General features: G+C 43.3%; 1 protein-coding gene across 5 annotated transcripts in view; it reads left to right on the top strand.

Moving 5' to 3' along the window:
- ICE1 (interactor of little elongation complex ELL subunit 1) overlaps positions 1–18318 on the top strand; it is a 171254-nt gene that overhangs the window by 63845 nt on the left and 89091 nt on the right. For 3 of the 5 annotated variants that reach the window (XR_013532696.1, XR_008479769.2, XR_008479770.2), the window contains exons 16-17: positions 332–480; positions 1454–1594. Coding sequence is in view for 2 of the 5 variants with exons in the window: in XM_078365940.1 (XP_078222066.1) it covers positions 332–513 (182 nt within the window). In the remaining 3 variants the exon portion in view is untranslated. Of the gene's footprint in view, positions 1–331; positions 1399–1453; positions 3293–18318 lie in introns of those variants that run through there. The other 2 variants (XM_054252340.2, XM_078365940.1) reach the window with 2 other exon arrangements.

The following is an 18318-nucleotide window of genomic DNA, read 5'->3' as shown; positions in this document are numbered from 1 at the left end:
AACTTAAATATGGGAGTTTTGGGCAGCTCAGTGGTGGCCATGGGTGACTGGGACTTTGAGGCCCTCTCCCTTTTACAAACACACCAGCAGTCCTCAGGACACTGCTGTGCCAGGAAGCTATGGACAGCTGCTGCCAGGCTTTTTTTTTTCTTTTTTATTTGTAGACAGGTCTTAAATCAATTTTTTGATTGTGGGTTTTTAAAAAATATTTAATTTTCATTGCTGGCAGAAAGTATTCTGTATTTGAATAGTATTTCAGTAGGTTACATCACTACAATTTTGAATAACAGATATTTTCTTGTTTTATGACTGATGTGACATTTCTTTTCAGATATACCGTGGGGTATACAGTTAGCAGCCGTGTACGCTCTTTGTGACTTGAGTCCCAGCAATCCGGCAGAAATTTTCAAGATCCTGGAAGCCTGGCGGAAAGAGGCCTCCAAAAGTGTTCCATCTGCGATTGTCAGTTGCCTAGAGGAGGTCAGTGCCCTGAGCACAGAGGGGCTTGGCTGACCCGGGTTGCCACTGAGGCTTGAGAAGTGCCTTGACACATTTTGAACACAAATAGTTTGATCAGCTTTGAAAATACAAGGGAGGTTTAAAAAAGAAAGACATAAAATAGATAAAACCGACCAGAGGCTCTCCTTATTGTTCAGCAAGGAGGCAGGAGAAACAAGCAGTCCCATAGTCGTTTTTCCCTAAATCTCATACATTTCACTTAAGGCTGTAGTGATTATGTGACATATGGGTTATATTATTGTGTTTTGGTCAAACAACAAAAACTTGAACTTAGCCCTTTTTTTGCTGCAGAAAGTGTCCTTTTAGTGGCTTTTTAAAATTGAGTGGCATTTTATAATGAATTTACCAATATAAAAACATGATTTAGTTCCTGAGCAATTGTGGGACTTGTGCTCCAATGAGTGACTCGGAAAAAATAAATTGGCAAAAAACTTAGAGTTTTCTGCTATCTTATCTGGAAATGAGTTGCAAAAGTTGGTCTTAAGATGTAGTATGTAAGTGATCAGAGCAAAACATGGAGATCCCTCAGCAGAAGCCCACTTTAATGCATTTTCTTCATATCCCTAAAGTTCCTTAAAAATAGTGACAATGTATCAGGAAGAGGAGAACTGAACAGCAGAAGTTCCCTTGCAGATTTTTCTATCAGTGACATGTAAATGAGCAATTCACAGAGGAGTGCAGGAGAGCTCTGTGCCGTGTACATATGGACCGGGCTATGATGTGTCTCACATTTGATGATATTCCACTTTCGGAATTTTAGTATTTGTATATAGAAACTGGGTTTAATAACTCACCATGGTTTTGATTTGTCTTATATTCATTATTTCTTAAAACTCTTGTATGTGTTTTTTATAATAAAAAATAAAAGTAAGCCATAGATGTTACTGTTGTGATGATTAGAGTGACACTGGGCATTACTTGTGCTCCACCGAAGGTGAAGACGACACTCTAGCCAAAGACAGAAGACGATCATTCCTAAGGAGACTTGCTTCCTGGTGATACAAACATCGCATTGCCGGTACTTACCCGGCTTTGAATATTTATGGAGATGCTCTTTAGTGATACCAGATGCCAGGTAATTAAGTGCTCACAGGTACCCATGATCTGATTTTTTGTTTAATTACAGTTGCTGCCCTTTAACAATTGCATTTGGCAGCAATTTTATTTCTCCTTTCTTAAGTAATTACAACGGGCATAACTGAAATCTTTAAATCACTCGGTCGCCCTTTTGGAAGCTTTGTGTTGATAGAGGCATTCTTACTACCAATATATTGAGCATATTCTCTCTTGGTGGGAGGACCCAGTCACATGGTATTTGGGTAGAGGAGAATCCTAAACAAGTAATCACCCGGTAAATACAACAATCATAAATAGGAGAAATAGCAACAAGGAAAACATGGAGATTTGCATATAGAGTAGCAGAGTAGACACCTCTTTCCATGTGTTGGTCAGTGGTGGTCTTTGAGGAGGTAACATTACAAGGACCTGGATCGAGGGACCTAGTCTTGAAAGCAGGCAGGAGGAATGTCCCGGCCAGACTGGGGAGTGCAGCCCTGCAAGGCAACAATGCTTTGAGTGCTGAGATCAGGTTACATAAGAAACTGCGAGCCACTCAGGACAGCTGGGAGCACTTTGATGCTGAGTGGCAGTCGAGGCTCCAGGGAGATTTGAGCAGAGATGTCACATAGATAGTTCCCCAGGGCTGTTATGAGGAAAGGGGATGTAAGAAGGGCAAGAAGTGGATTGGAGAGACCTGTATGGAGGCGACTGCAGCAGGTGGAGCTGGGAGCTGATTGATGGCGGTGAGGGTGCAGATGATTAAGAGCAGATGGACTTCACATCTGTCGGGGTAAAATCGATGCTGTGTTCATGAAGTGGCAGGGAAGAATCAAGGAAGACTCGCAGGGTACTAAGTTGAGCACCTGAGGTTGGGGACAGGTGCACAGGTTTAGGAATTACAGGTGGTAGGATTCGAAACTCTTGAGCTTTCCCTTTGGAACATGGGAACCATGAGGCCTCCAAGTGGGGCCTCTTTAAAGATGGCGGGGATACTTTACAGGAAAAATTCTATAGAAGGGATGTGGCAGAGCTTTGGAAGTTGATAGCATATAGAGACTACTTAAAGCTGTGTGTGTTTCTGCTTTCACCTGGGGAGAAAAATAACTTCCCCTCAGTACCTCCTATAATTTGAAAGGCGGTGGGAGAGGGAGAAGACGAAAGGCAGGGCAGGAGGTGGTGTGGGAGTAACCTTGGCAATCATTCCCCATCCAGGCACTTGGCTACCTATGTGGCCGGAAACTGCAAGGTTAGGTGAGGTGAGTGTCTCTGGGTGGCAGTGACCTTGGTGAGCATCTCCCAAATAGTGATGGGCTTGGAATGTGTTGCACAGTGAGTGGGAAGTATGGAAGAGAGACATACCACAGGGCGTGGTAGGCTGAGTCTGTGGAAATTGTGCTCAGTGAGTGGATTTGTCAGGCGGTTCAGACGTGGTAGACCTCAGCAGGCATCTGTGTTTTTATTAGTGGAGAAGAGGCGCGCCGCTGTTGATTAGCACCAGCGCTAACTCTTGAGTTTACTTGGCAGCATCCACTCCATAGTAACTGATGATAGGCTTGACGTTGCCCATGGTACTGTTAACCCCAGAGTCTGGAACGGTTTTAAGCTGTTATTAATTTCTGGTACACAACCAGAACATTGTTGTAAGGTTTTATTACTTAAACCAAAAAAAAAAAAAAAAAAAAAAGAAAAAGAAAACTGTAAACACAAAAATAAATGAACACCTCATCCTGGAGTTGGGTGAGGCTTTCGACCACGCTGGTGCTTGGTGGCTCAAGCTGGTTCCCCTGCAGCTTGATAAGCCTTTCAGTGCAGAGCTCAAGATGATTACCTACTTCGGAGTGTCATTTTCCACAGAGCAACTACTTGGTTGCATTGTTTAATTTGTTTCTTAAGATGGGATTGACAGTATCCCTCAGCAAGTTTAATTTTTAAGGAACATGAAATAGAAATAAATTCATACCTCGGCCTGGAAAGAACCGCACTGTAGCCATTAGAGGGCGCTGTAAACTCACCCGTGAACAAGCCATCCAGAAGGGAGGGAACCTTCCTAACTGGAGAGGCCGTCTGGGTGCAGAATTTTGCGTTCTGAGAGCCTATCAGGGAAACATTTCCATTCATGTTTGTTCCTTGTACTTCCTAGGTACATTATCAAGAAGTATATGGGGAAAACATGTGGATAGAATAACATGTAAAATTCATGATTTAAGAGTATATTTCAAAAAAAAAAAAATTAAAAAGCAAATACTTAAGTGGTTTGACCAAAAAACAGCACAAATAACAACAAAACAAAACCAAAAAGAAAAAGAAGTGTCAGGTGAGTAACTGGTGGTGGCAGTGAAGTGAATGGGTAGGTTGTGTCACTGGCACCTGATGAATTGGTGTCAAAGAAGCTTGTCAATCAAGTCACCCTGCCCACACTGAACGTTACTTTTTTCAAACATTCCTGACACGTCATCTTGTGTAGAACCATCTTACAAAGAATCTAATCAACTGGCCTCACTACGAATGCAACACTGTTTCAAGGAGGGGTGCTTTAAAAATTTAGAAGAAAGTTGAAAAAGTCAGGTCTATAAACTTGTAAATGCTTTCCTCTCTTGCTTGATTCCATCTGCCTGACGCTTTCTCAAAAAAATTCAGAGTGTATAATTGTGAAACAAACAAGTTCACTTTCTTGCCCCTCTAAGGGGAATTTTGAGGAATTACAGAGCCCTCACTGTATTGCAGTCAATTTGTTTAACACAGTTAAGTTCTGATTAGTAGAGGCAAAAACGGAACTGTGAGTGAAGAGCCATAAAACTGATAGAATTCAGTTTTATGAAAATGAATGCTTTTGCTTGCTTTTATGAACTTTGTGTTTTTGCAAAGGACGTTAGTACCTTGGAATGCCCTGGCTCAGGCCACCACGCCTCCTAAAAGCGCACAGATGTGCCTCATCAGGGTATCAAAGTGCCAGCATTCATATTGGGCCCAGCCCTCATCCTCTAATTGCAGCTTCCATGGGGTCTGTCTGCAGTGGGGAGAAGAGTGGGGAGGCTATATCGCACATGGGTTCTTAGGAGTGGAGATTATAGAGCTTCACCCATAACTCCTGAGTTTGAAACTCTGGGGGTGCCTCCAGGTGACATGGATGCCCCCAGCAGTTGGGGGAGACACGGCCGGTAAGTACCCCGAGCATTGCAGCCTGCTCTTTTCTGCCCTTGAGGCCTGCCCCGCCCCGCCCCCAGCGGCCTCTGCCTTCTCAGCTGCTTTCTGTCTTTAGAGGGTCACAGCTCTGGTGTCTAGATGGCTTTCCCCACTGTCCCACCTCTTGATCCATTTCTATGGAAATTTGGAAAGAGGAGAAGGTAAGCTGTTTACTGCCTTCCACCACAAACGGAATCTAATCCCTAACGGGTTTTGTTTTGAAATTTTCCCATAGTATTTAAGAATATTACTTTCCCCTTAACAGTCATCAATTGCTGCTGAGATAATCTCACCCTAAATTACGAATACACAACTGAAATACAAGCTCATAAGGGAAGGCTAGGAGCTGAGAATGTATGCCCTGGACTGTTACACCTTCCACAGCCATAAACTCACCCTCCTAGGTACTGTTTTTCTGTGTTTATTTTTGTTATATGCTTTTTAGTAGTTTCACTTGTAATGCAGTATGTACTATTCTTTAACCATCTCCTGTTACCTGTGTATTATTGTGTGCATGTAGCACATTAAACACTGAAACGGGTCGACACTGGAATGTCCTCTCCCTGGGGCCCAGGCCCTTTTCTCCAAGGACTGCACTGACTGGCCGGTCTTTGACTGCCCTCGCTGAGATGCCTGCGCAGGTGGGGGTCTCAGGGCTGGGGACGTCGCCTTCGTGGTCCCGCCCCTAGCCTGAGGCCCTGAGGCCCGGCGACCCGGCCTGCGTCTCTGCAGTGACCGCCCCCCCCAGCCCCGCCTCCGCCTCTGCAGCTTCGCCCCCGCAGCCCCGCCTCCGCCTCCGCAGCACCGCATCTGCCTGCAATCCTGGCCTCGGAGGCTCCACCCCGCAGCCTCAGGCCCCACCCCGCGCCCCAGGCCCCGCCCCGCAACCCCGCCCGCCCGTGCCTAACTGGAACTCGCGGCGCAGCACTCCTAGCGCGTTGGTCCCTTGCAGTCGCGCAGAGGTGGATAAAACTTGCGGTGCCTCCTTCTGCCCTCCCAGGTGCTTCTTCCTGCCAGTGCATACTCGGGCCCTGTGCCTGCGCTTGCACTGGGGAAGCTGTTCCTTGGGATGGAAGGGTCGGGGCCCCCGTGGGCTTCAGATTACTTGGAGAAACTTGTGACCCTCGGAAGCGAAGCTGCTGGGAAGGCCGCGGGGAGGCTCCCTGGCGCGGGATTTAGGATTCGGGATGCAGGCTTCCTCTAGGGACGCGCCTCCTCGCTCGCTGCGGCGCACCGGGCTGTCCGGTCTGAGGCCCCTGTGCCCCGGCTTCCCCATGGCGGCTGTGCTGGAACCCCACATTTGCTGGACGCGTGTGCCAGGATCCCCGAGTCCAAGCCAACACCAGCGAGATTGTTAAAACTGTCCTTGAAAAAAATGTAGCCAAACCTTAAATGAAGTAAACATGTTGACTTTTGAATAATAATCACATTTAGAATGCTGCAACAGTTTTGTAAGAAAGCAACATCTAGAAATGTTTCGGGGGTTGGAGTTCAAAGGCTAAAGCATGTGGCCTCCGTGTCTTCGCATCCTGCTGTGCCCTACCCTATACTGAAGAGGATTGCAGAGTGACTACGTGTGTTTGTTTGTACATGCTCAGTGCTCTGCCCGCCCCAACTGCTGAGGAATCTGCTCCCATCCTGACCACTCTCAGATAATCCAAGACTCTCTCTATATTAACAGAAAACCACAGTCAGGTTTGCTAATGTTTGGACAACCCAGATCTGAGGACATCCACAAAGGAGAGCCTTGCGCACCCCCTGCGCAGAAAGAGTTGGCTGTGCACGTGAAAGTGTGCTGCGGTGGGAGGAAAGCCCTTTCTGCCCTGTATCCCTGTATTATTTAGACCACTGCTTTTGTGGGAAAGAACGAATCTCTGGAGGAAGATGATAGAGTCCTTTATTAAAAGGCATTTAGCCTACGGGAATGTCTTCTGCTAAATGAAGTCCTCTGTCAGCCTTACAGCTGCCCCAGACCTAAGAAAGGTGGATGGGAAAGGCTACAGGATCTTGAGCCACCCCAGCCATTCCAGAACGCTCCTGTTAGTCTTCAGAAGCTGTTCATACTTTTTATCTCAAGCTTCTGCTTTCAAATCACCCCTGGGATCCTGGGAAGAAGGTCAAATGGTCTACCAGGCGGGAAGAACCTACAAATTGTAGGATGTTTACTTAATCGAGCGCCTTGTTGGTGTAGAAGCCCATCTGTAAATGCAGAATTGAGCTCACCATGCTGTGGCAGCAGCAATGCTCTTTAGAGCAGTGTCACTGGCTTCCAGGAGGTATGTGTTCTCCAAGGAGGAGAAAACCAAATAGGACCCTGTCCCTGCCTTAAAATGTAGAAGTGCTTTATGAAACACAATGAGCCTCTCCTAAAGGTCATTCTCCAGAATGCCAAATATATACTTATTCTTCCTGCTTGAGAAACGGGAAAGTGTTGTGTTGTCCTGGAGAGCCATCTGCATATGGTTGCTGCTCCTTCATGGAAGGAGGAAAATTGTCACTTACGGTATAAGCAGAGGGTTCTCACAAGTTTCGTTCTGAATTTCTGTAACTGAGCGCCATCCTTTATTTGCATGTTTGTTAAATCTGCAGTGGAGCAGAAAATAGAATTTTTAAAGTACTCTCCCCTGACCTTTTCTATTTTGTACTTTTTAAGGGACAGAAATTCAACCCCTATCACATTGGCAGTCATCTGGAATAATATTTTAAATGCATCTCTGTGTTTGTTAAACTTGCTTAGTGATGAGAAAGTAAGTTTTCTGGATTTTGATGCAATTTCGAAATGCAGCATGTTAATTTCTATATATTTTTCTTCTTTTTTTTTTTAGCATGTTAATTTCTTAATAGATGCACTGGCATTGGAAAAACTGAAGTAAGATGAATGTAATTCTAGGAACTCTAAGCTTACTTTGCTTTTTTTCTGGCTTTCTTTAGCTTTACACACCTATTTTGTAACGCACTTAAGAGGCATGGAATTGTGAATGGTTTGTTTTTTATTCACTGGTTGAGCTTTATTTTGTCTTTCACCTGACAATTCTTTCCATTAAATTCCACAATATGGCTGAGCGAGCAGAGAGAAAGGACTCAGGGAGACAGAAATCTTAAAACTAAACAACAAAACAAACAAACAAAAAAAACGTGCTATGCCTGGCTCCCCAAGTTGATTTTTTGGTTACTATTATTACTAATCCCCTACAAGCGTTTCTGCTGGGAAGTAATGTTGATTCGGTTCCCTGGCTGTGCGCCACATGGGAGGCCTGCAGCTGCCTGCTCTTCCCAGCAGGGGGAGCTCTGCACTTTTGTCATGAACCCTGGCTCTCAGAAGGGTTCTTTCATACGGAAACCCTCCTTCTGCACACCAAGCACAGGCTTAGGAAAGAAAAGAAACAAAAGGTGAATTTCAAATCCGTCCAATGCCATCCTTTTCCAAGCATGTTCCTCGTGTATATTTTAAAGGGGACATTTCCACAGAAGCAAAGGCTGCATCAGCCAGTGGCGGGCAACACTTCTAAAGTTTTTGAGAGGGGACTTCCAATAAGAGCTTTACAGACACCGTTGAGAAATTAGACACTTCCTTAAAAAATAATCACAATATCACTTACCTGGAATTGTTGTAGCTGAAAGGGCTAGGAATACTTGCATGTCTCTCCGATTGAGGTGGAACAGGGAGCACCTATATTTTTTCCCGACTTCGTGGGTCTCCTCGCACCCCTCATGCCTGTCTTTTGTCTTGGTGTAGCAATGGTGAAACAAGACAAGTGTACCATAAATCATATTTTTATAAGAGTCACCCCCAAATTTTTGATAGGGCTTAAACGTTTTTTTCTATAGAAAATACAGTGCCCCCGAGAAATGCCCATTCAGATAATGAGAATTTGACCTCACAAGACATTTCTGCCCAAAAGACATTTCTTGGGCCAGGTGTGGTGGCTCACTCCTGTAATCCCAGCGCTTTGGGAGGCTGAGGCAGGTGGATCACCTGAGGCTAGGAGTTTGAGACCAGCCCAACATGGTGAAACTCCATCTCTACTAAAAATACAAAAAGTTAGCCAGGCATGGTGGTGCATGCCTGTAATCTCAGCTACTCAGGAGGCTGAGGCAAGAGAATTGCTTCAACCTGGGAGGCAGAGTTTGCAGTGAGCCAAAATCACACCACTGCACTCCAGCCTGGGCAACAGAGCAAGACTCTGTCTCAAAACAAAACAAAACAAAACAAAAACAGAAAAAAGACATTTATTTGCATTAACAAAACCACACTTCATTTTGTTATTCTGGCAAAGTTCCAGTGGTTTGTTAGCTTATAGAATTAGCTGTCTTTCACTATTGGGATGGAATAATTTTAATTGCTTTCTTTTGCCTTTATCTTTTATTTTTGTTTCTGTTTTATGGAGGAATGTAATAGGCAGGGATTTACCTGACGTTTTCAAGTTTAAACATAAATATTACAATATTATTTGTTAATTATTGAAGTAATGCCATGTCACTAATTTTAACTAATTAGGCATTTAAAAAATCTTTGCTTGATAAAGAGTTTTTCAGAACCAACTAGCTTAGTTTTTCTTTTAAACCAAGGAATATTTTATCTCTGTCTTCCTTAGAACATGCTTGAAAATCAGTTATTGTTATCATTATATTTGCTTCTAAAGCTAAGGCACAGGCAGGCTAAGTGAACTTAACATCAATGAAAATATGGACTTGTAAAAAGCACTGAGTAGATTCTCTAAACCTGTGTGCTGATTCCAATATCTTCATGAAGTATCCAATGGCCTAAGATAAAATGTGTTTTTATCTCCCAGACCCTGTGGTCTCACCATCTTAAACTGGGGAAAGAAACAACAAAATGTGGCAGAAAGATCCGACTTGGTTTCTAGCCAGTTCTATCATCTTTTGGAAGAAGAAAGATGATGGTTACCTTAGGCTGGTAGAGCAGGACCTGGAAAGTGACCACAAGAGGCAGATTTGTATGGGGAAACCAACAGCACTGTATGTTTCTGGCTGCTTGTGGACCTGGGCACCAGGCACAGTGCTCAGAGCAGCCATCCCAGTGCAGATTCCACCATGCACGGGCTGTGGCATGAGAGCCATGCTGCAAGCGCTGGTAAGTGGCAGGCAGAAGCTGCAAACCAGGTCTTTCTTCCTGTGCTCTGAAACCTGCCTTTTCGCCGGCTCCTCGCACCTGCTCACTGCCATATTGTATGCATCCACACAGGAGGTTCTTTTTCTGCAAGAAAAAAGAACAAAACATAATAAGAATTTCAAGATTACACCCCCTTATTACATTGATTTTATGCCAGATAATTTCCCAACCTTTTTATATAATTCCAGATTTGATTAGACACTTCCCTTCTTAGGTCTGAAGCGTCCACAGATTTAGTCAACCAAAACATTTTCTCACAAAATCCACGAAGAATAGTTAACACAATTTCTAGTGGTCATGTAAATATATATATATGTATATATGTATACCTATCGATTCATTTAAAATTAGAAATCATTGCTAAGCATTTTAAGAAATTTATTAGGACCAGTTTGAAATTTAATTTGGGTAGAAAAGTCAGTTGGCAGGAATGATGTATTTACTTTTAAATTTAGTCATATCCACATTCACATCAACATTTACAGTGACCAAAATAAAGACTAATATAAAAATAATTTAAAGAAGATATATATGTCTGTGTGTGTGTGTGTGTATCTAAAATAAAGACTAATACAAAAATAATTTAAAGAAGATACATATGTCTGTGTGTGTGTGTGTGTGTGTGTGTATATATATATATATATATATATATATTTTTTTTTTTTTTTTTTTTTTTGAGACAGAGTCTCACTCTTGCCCAGGCTGGAGTGCACTGGTGCAATCTCAGTTCACTGTAACCTCTGCCTCCCAGGTAAGAGGCCTGGAACATTTCTCTTATGTTTAGAGTGTAGAAGATAACATGACACTGTTATTTTAATGCAATAACCCAAGCAAGATGTAAGAAGCCACAAAATCATAGTCTTTCTGAACTAACCAGAGAGCTGAAGCTAAAAAAAAAAAAGGAAAAAAGAAAAAACTGCATGAATTAAATTCTAGAAACTATCAGAACAGACAGAGATGTTCCTGAGAACATCCTTAAAAATCAGATATTATTATCATTATATTTGCTTCTAAAGCTGAGGAACAGGCAGGCTAAGTGACCTTAACATCAATGAAAATATGGACTTGTAAAAAGCACTGAGTAGATTCTCTAAACCTGTGTGCTGATTCCAATCTCCTCATGAAATATCCAATGGCCTAAATTCTCTTCTTTTTTTGAGAATAGAAGAGATTCTCATTCTTGGTATAGACACAAGAGAAAAAGAAATCTGCCACAGATGGGGATGAGGATGAATTAGGATGAACCTTAGTAAACGTGCAATGGCATGTATGACTGACAGATTTGAATTCTGAGGCTCAGTAAGAGAGTATGTCTCCCCCACAGGCTTTTCTCAAATGCTCAGGAACAGCATGTGTGATGGTTAATGTTAGGTGTCAGCTGGACCGGATTGAAGGATGCCTAGATGGCTGGTAAAGTATTATTTCTGGATATGTCTGTGAGGGTGTTGCCAGAGGAGACTGGTATTTGCGTCAGTGGACTCGGAGAGGAAGCCCCTCCCTTAGTGTGGGTGGGCACCAATCAATTGGCTGCCAGCATGGCTGGAACCAAAAAGGAGGAAGAAGGTGGGATAAGCTGACTTGCTGGGTGTTCTGATTTCCTTCTTTTTTCCCGGACTGGTTGTTTCCTTCCACTCCTCCTGCCCTTGGACACCAGACTCCAGGTTCTTCAGCCTTTGGACTCTGGGACTTGCACCAGTGGTTTGGCGGGGACTCTCAGACCTTCATCCACAGACTGAAGGCTGCACTGTTGGCTTTCCTTGTTTTAAGGCTTTAGGACTTGGGCTGAGCCACTACCAGCTTCTCTCTTCCCCAGCTTGCAGACAGCCTATTGTGGGACTTTGCTTTGTGATCCTGTGAGCCAATTCTCCCTAAAAAAAAAAAAAAAAAAAAAAACCCTTTTATGTTTACATATATGCTATTGGTTCTGTCCCTCTGGAGAACCCTGACTAATACAATATGCCAGAGCCTGCGGTGGAGACCAGATAGAGACGTGGAGATTCCCTTGAAGCCCAAGGCACCTTCTCCCAGACCAAGGCAACACTTGCCAAAGGGGGAGAGAAGCAGAGCATGAGAACTGAGATAAATCAGCCCAAGGCACCATCCATTTCCAGTTCCCAAGAGCCAAACATACACAAGTGACCAGAGAGAGTCCTCCTCTCTTAACAAACAAAAACCAAAAAACCTCAGGCTTTCAACTGACAATAGCTACAGTGGGGCAGGAAAGATGAAAGAAACTCCTTCAGGGCATTCCAGACAAAGCAAGATCTCCATGTGGATCAAAAGTCTGGGCTGGACTGGAGAGGTTTGTACATCCTCCAACAATGTGCAGACCACCATTTGAGTTGCAAATCAAAGAGATATCCCATGATTTGAAAAAACTGGTGATTTGGGTGACATGAAAAAATTGGGGGAATTTTGCTAGTGCTCAGAAATCCACATACTGCAGAATGGAAAATCCTGAGCCCACTTTCAAAATATTTGAAGCTAGTATTGAACTGAAGCAAGCTTAACTTGCCAAATAGCTCAGACACAGTTTAACTGTAAAATATGTCTATTCAGTGACATGAAACCAGTTCCTGACACAAGAAGGGAAATCATGTGCACTTTGGGCTCCGCGGTTCTCATGTCTTATGATAAAGAATGGAATAGTTAGTAGCTAGACAGACAGATGGGCCAGATGTTGAAATTATTTCACAGGGGCTTTAAAAATGTGGTAAATAATATTTTGGGAAACGTGTACAACATGTAGGAAGAGATAGCAATACGACCAGAGATATGGAAGCTGTGAAAGGGAATGGTATAGAAGTGCTACATGTGAGAAATGCAGTATCAGAAGTAAGTACTTCACTGGGTTTCATAATACAGTGACTCAGCAGAGAAAATAATCAGTGAACCCGAGGACAAGTTATCAGAAAGTATTCAAGCTTAAATACAAAGTTAAAAAATAGCAAATAAAACAATAACAACAAAAAAACAGAATAGGTGAGGATGTCTTTCTTTATGAGACAATATCAAATGACCCAACATACATATAATTAGGATCCAAGAAAGAGAAGAGAGAATGAAGAAGAAGAAATATTTAATAAGATATTTGCTGAGAATGGTCTAAAATTGATGAAAGACATAAACCCACAAGTTTAAAACAATGAGAAAACACCAGTCAAGAGAAATACAAAGTACCTAAGCACATCACAGCTAATTGCCAACCACCAAAACTAAAGAGTGGATTTTTAAAATGTGCCAGAAAAAAGATGCACATTGTGTACAGGAGAACAAAGATACGTGCAGTCCCTGACTACTCACCAGACTTAATAGCGGCCAGCAACAGACAGATTTCCTCGAAGTGCTGAAAGGATACATGAAAGCAGGCATGCACACACACGTGTACAAATAACTACCAGCCTAGAATTCCACATCCTGCAGCAATAGCCCTCAGAAATGAAGATAAGCCAATCACTAAATATTAAATACTGTATAATTTCATTTTTGAAATGACAAAATTGTAGAAAGAGAAGACACATTTGTGGTTACCAGGGGTCATGGATGGATGTAGGGAGCAGACAGTTACATGTTTCTAAGAAAGAGCAACATGAGAGATCCTTGAGGTGATGGAACGGTTCTATGTCTTGACTATATCAATGTCTGTACCTGATTATGATACTGTACTATAATTTTGTCAGATGCCATTATTAGAGGAGACCCAGCAAAAAATATATGGGAGCTCTTTTGCATTTCTTACAATTGTATGTGAATCTACTATCATCTCAAAAATATTAATTTTAAAATGAATGGAAAACACATAAATTTTCAAGAGATAAAAGCTAAGAACTCTCTATCGCAACTTCTCTTCAAGAAATACTACAATTGGCTAGGTGCAGTGGCTCATGCCTATAATCTCAGCACTTTGGGAGGCCAAGGCAGACAGATCCCTTGAGGTCAGGAATTCAAGACCAGCCTGGCCAATATGGTGAAATGGTGTCTTCGCAAAAAATACCAAAATTAGCTGGTCATGGTGGCATGTAGCTGTAGTTCCAGCTATTCAGGAGGCTGAGGCACAAGAATCACTTGAACCCAGGAGGTGGAGGTTGTAGTGAGTTACGATCACACCACTGCATTCCAGCCAGGGTGGCAGAGGGAGATCCTGTCTCAAAAGGAAAAAAAGGGAATACTACAATAATTGCCTCAGGCTGAAGAAAAATTACAACAGATTTAACCCTGAATCTGAATCTGTACGAAGCAATGAAGAGCACCAAAAAGGGTACATAATTGTATAAATATAAAATACCTTATAAATATGTGTACGAGGGAGAGAAAGAAGAGTATGCTTATTCTTTAAACTGTGCATATATAGCCATGAATGGTAAATTTCATAATTTAAGAAAAGGAAAGAGAGAAAAATATCAAGGGAGGCAATACCATCTGGAGAATGTCTGTCACATGTGGCACCACACACGGGGGATGAAAATAGACTTCTATTTTGACAGCAAAGAAACCGACAGTGATAAATACATGTGCTTAGTAAGTCAAAGTAGTCCCATGTAGAGGAAGTGGAAAAGCAGGAGGAGGAGGTGAATTTACATGAGTTCCTCTGACCTCTCAGGTGTACTAAAGCCACTTTTGAAAACCTGTGTTAGCCAAATGGAAGCAAGTGTATATTGCTACGCTATTGCCATTGACCCCTGAACAGCATGGGTTTGAGCCATGCAGACTTTCCTTGGCCTCTGCCACCCCGAGAGATAAGAGAGACAAGCGGAACAACTTCTCTTCCTCCTCCTCGTCCTCCTCCTCTCCAGCATACTCAGCAAAAGACAACCAGGATGAAGAACTTTGTGATGATCTGCCTCCACTTCATGAGTAGTAAATACATTTTCTCTTCCTTGGGAGTTTCTTAATAATATTTTCATTTTTCTAGGTTGCCTTATTGTATCAATGCAGTATATAATACACACGATCTAGAAAACGTGTCTTAATTAGCTGTGTTATCGGTAAGGCTTTCAGTCAACAGGCTATGAGTAGCTAAATTTGGAGGGAGTCAAACGATTACGGACTGTTTAGAGGGTTGGTGCCCTTAACCCCCTATCTTTCAAGGCTCAACTAGAATTAATAGTTTGTAATTCATATTTTAAAATGTGCCTTATATGAGATCCATTTAAAAGAAAGAACTTGATCACTAATATACTGAATACAAAATCAATTTGAGATGAATCATGGACCCAAATGTAAAAGCTAAACCAATCAGAAAACTTCTAGTTGAAAACGCAGACGGTATCTGTGATCTTGGGGCAAGGAAAGATTTTTTAGGAGATAAAAAACATGCTGATAAAATTTAAAAGATAATTAATTATACTTGATCAAGATAAAAAAAAAAAAGTCCGGCCTGGCACAGTGGCTCATGCCTGTAATCTTAGCACTTTGGGAGGCAAAGGTGGTTGGATTGCAAAAATACAAAATTTAGCCAGGTATGTGGGTCGCAACTGTACTCTCGGCTACTTGGCAGATTGAGGTGGGAGGACTGGTTGAGCCGAGAATGCAGAGGTTGCAGTGAGCTGAGATCGTGCCACTGAACTCCAGCATGGGTGACAGAATGAGACCTTGTCCAAAAAAGCCAAATCTCCATCACAAAACATCATCAACAAAATGAAAAGGTAAGTCACAGACTGTGAGAATGTATTCATAAGAAAGAGGATTTATACCCCGGTACACGAAGAACTTCTGAAACTGAATAATAATAAGACAACACAATTTAAAAAGCGAAAAAGGCAAACAGGCTGTTCACAAAAGAAGACGTAAAAGTGGTGAATGGTGAATAAGCACATGAAAACCTGCTCAACTTAACCATCAAGAAAATACACATTAGACGCTGGAGGAGCTCTGACCTCATGCTGCCCTAGAGGACCTGCAATGCACAAGGCCGGCCACAGCCAGTGCTGGGAGGAGAGTGGAGCCTTGTCTGCTGCTGGCAGGGGCAGACAATGGTACAGCTGCTTTAGCAAACTGTCCTCTCCTAGAATAACATGCGTCTATCCCATGACTTAGTGATTTCATTCCCAGGTATTTGTCCAAAACAAATGCAATATATCCATAAAAGTTCCTTTACAAAAGAGATGTTTATAATAGTCAAATCTGGATTGTCTAATCAACACATGGATAAACTATGCCTTGTTCATGCACTTGGGTAGCAACACTCGGTAGTAAAAAGGAATGAAACACCACCCCCCAATACGCAATAGTCAAAGAATAACAGGCTGCAAGGAGTACAGCAAACCCAAGTGTACACCCCGGTGATTTAACCCCTGCAAACTTGTAGAAATAAGCAAGAGAGGCTGAGGGTGACAGAAACCTGATCTGTGTGGGCTTTGCAGTGGAGGACTCAAGGGAAGGAGAATTAGGTTCCTTTCTGGGACGCGGAAGATGCGCTGCGTCTTGACAGGCATCAAGGTACACTTGAGGTCTGAGCACTTCCGTGTGTAAATTGCACTAAAATTAAAGTTTCCCTTGGGTGCATTTGCATAATTTTGTCACTCCCGAGGCCAAGAGAGCATGGCAGAAACCACCGTGGTCCTCCGAGATTCCTCAACAGGGCAGAATCTGAGAGCAGCACACGAACCACCAGCTCTGTCTGTCCCTCCATCTTCCCTCTGCAGTTCCCCGTGCTGGGAGCTCTGCTGGTTCCAGGATAGCAGCTGATGGATGGTGAGGACTGGCTGCTTTCTGGGAAAGATCACTGTTCTTGCCTTGTGGAAGTTCTAGAAAGAAGAAAATCTTTGCCAGCTGGGATGATTAATTTTATGTATCAACTTGCCTGGGCTTTGGTGTATGGTAGTTTGATCAGAGACCATCTACACAAAGTGTAGGTGCTGCTGTGAAGGCCTAGTCCAGATGTGATTAACATGGAATCAGATCACTATAACAGAGATGACACTCAATGATGTGGGTGAGCTGCATCCAACCAGTGGAAGACCTGAAGAGCAAAGAGGAGCTTTCCCAAAGAAGAAGACGGAAAAAAAATTCCGCCTGAAGACTGCAATATGGAAACTACTTGGATTTCCAGCCTGCTGCCCTGAGGAATTTGGACTCAAGATGGTAATATCAGCTCTTCCCTAAATTTCCAGATTTCCAGATTCTGATGCCTGTCCTATGGATTTCAGACTTGGCAACCTCCACAAACATCTAAGACAATTCATTAAAATTTCTCTCTTCTATCTATCTATTCATCCATCTATCTATCCATCTATCCGTCCATTCGTCTGTCCATCCATCCATCCATCCATCCATCCATCCATCCATCCATCCATCTATCCATCCATCCATCCATGCTTCCATCATCTGTATTGTATTAGTCAGGGTTCTCCAGAGACACAGAGCCAGTGACCCATGTAGCTATCCGTCCTCCTGGCTCTGTGTCTCTGCAGAGCCATGACTAGCACACACCACCTCTGCTTTCCTCTGCGCCCATGCAGCCTCCTGAATTGGAGGAAGCAGGTGGCCCAGTGTGAAAGGTCGTTAATCTGAAAGGACGCATTCCTGAAGTGATTGATGAGTGTGCCTTTCAGCTGGCATATCTGGGGACAGGGGCATTCATATTTGTGAGTCCAGATTCCCTAAAATGAGCTGCCTTGCTCATCACATAACTCTTCATGATGTACCTGTTCTTTATTACCTCGGTGAAAAATAGTAGTTGGCTGCAAAACTGAAACTGCGATCTCTCTGCATCTCAGGGTTTGTGGGCTTTTTCATCACAAGGACCCTCTTTCTTTTCAAGGGCAATTATATCGTTGATTACTCCAGCGTGAGCTCAGCAGTGAGGGAAGGTCAGGTTTCCAAAGCCATTTTCAGATTGATTCCTAGGTTGTGACTGGAAGCCCAGAGTGAACTGGGGTAGGAGGGCTTAGTTCACCCCAACACAAGCCCAAGCTTGTGGCCCCACTCACACTCGGGCCACTCCTCCCCTCCCATTCCCTCAGGATTTATTAAGCCCTTTGCTTCTGTGTCCTCAAATCAGAAATTCCTCTCAGTAGTCATACCATGGCCTCTTCTAAGGTCCCTGTCCTCCTTCTTTTAAGGAAAGCTCGTGACCGTTTGCAGAACCCCATGTGGGTCCAGCTGCAGCCGGCCATCCTCAATGTGTGTTGACCATGCATGGTGTTGAGTGAAAATAATCGCATCCAAACTATGACAGGACGCAGGCTCAGGAACAGGTGGGACATGAGAATGCGGCTTAAGGGGGAAGAGGGCAGGAGGAGCAGCTCTTCTGTTCTTCTCAGGGACATTTAATGGTCCGGCTATGGACTGTGACGAACTCACCTTCCTCTGTCCTCCATCACTTTGTCCCTGTTTTTCCTCTCTCCTTGTTTCATCTTTCCTCCTTTTCAAAGTCACAGAGAGATGAGGGGCCCCATGGGGCCAGGAAGTCCCATCCATCT

Source organism: Callithrix jacchus, chromosome 2, assembly GCF_049354715.1.
Source record: "Callithrix jacchus isolate 240 chromosome 2, calJac240_pri, whole genome shotgun sequence".
Taxonomy (NCBI): Eukaryota; Metazoa; Chordata; class Mammalia; order Primates; family Cebidae; genus Callithrix; species Callithrix jacchus.
This window is presented reverse-complemented; position numbering and strand designations above follow the sequence as displayed.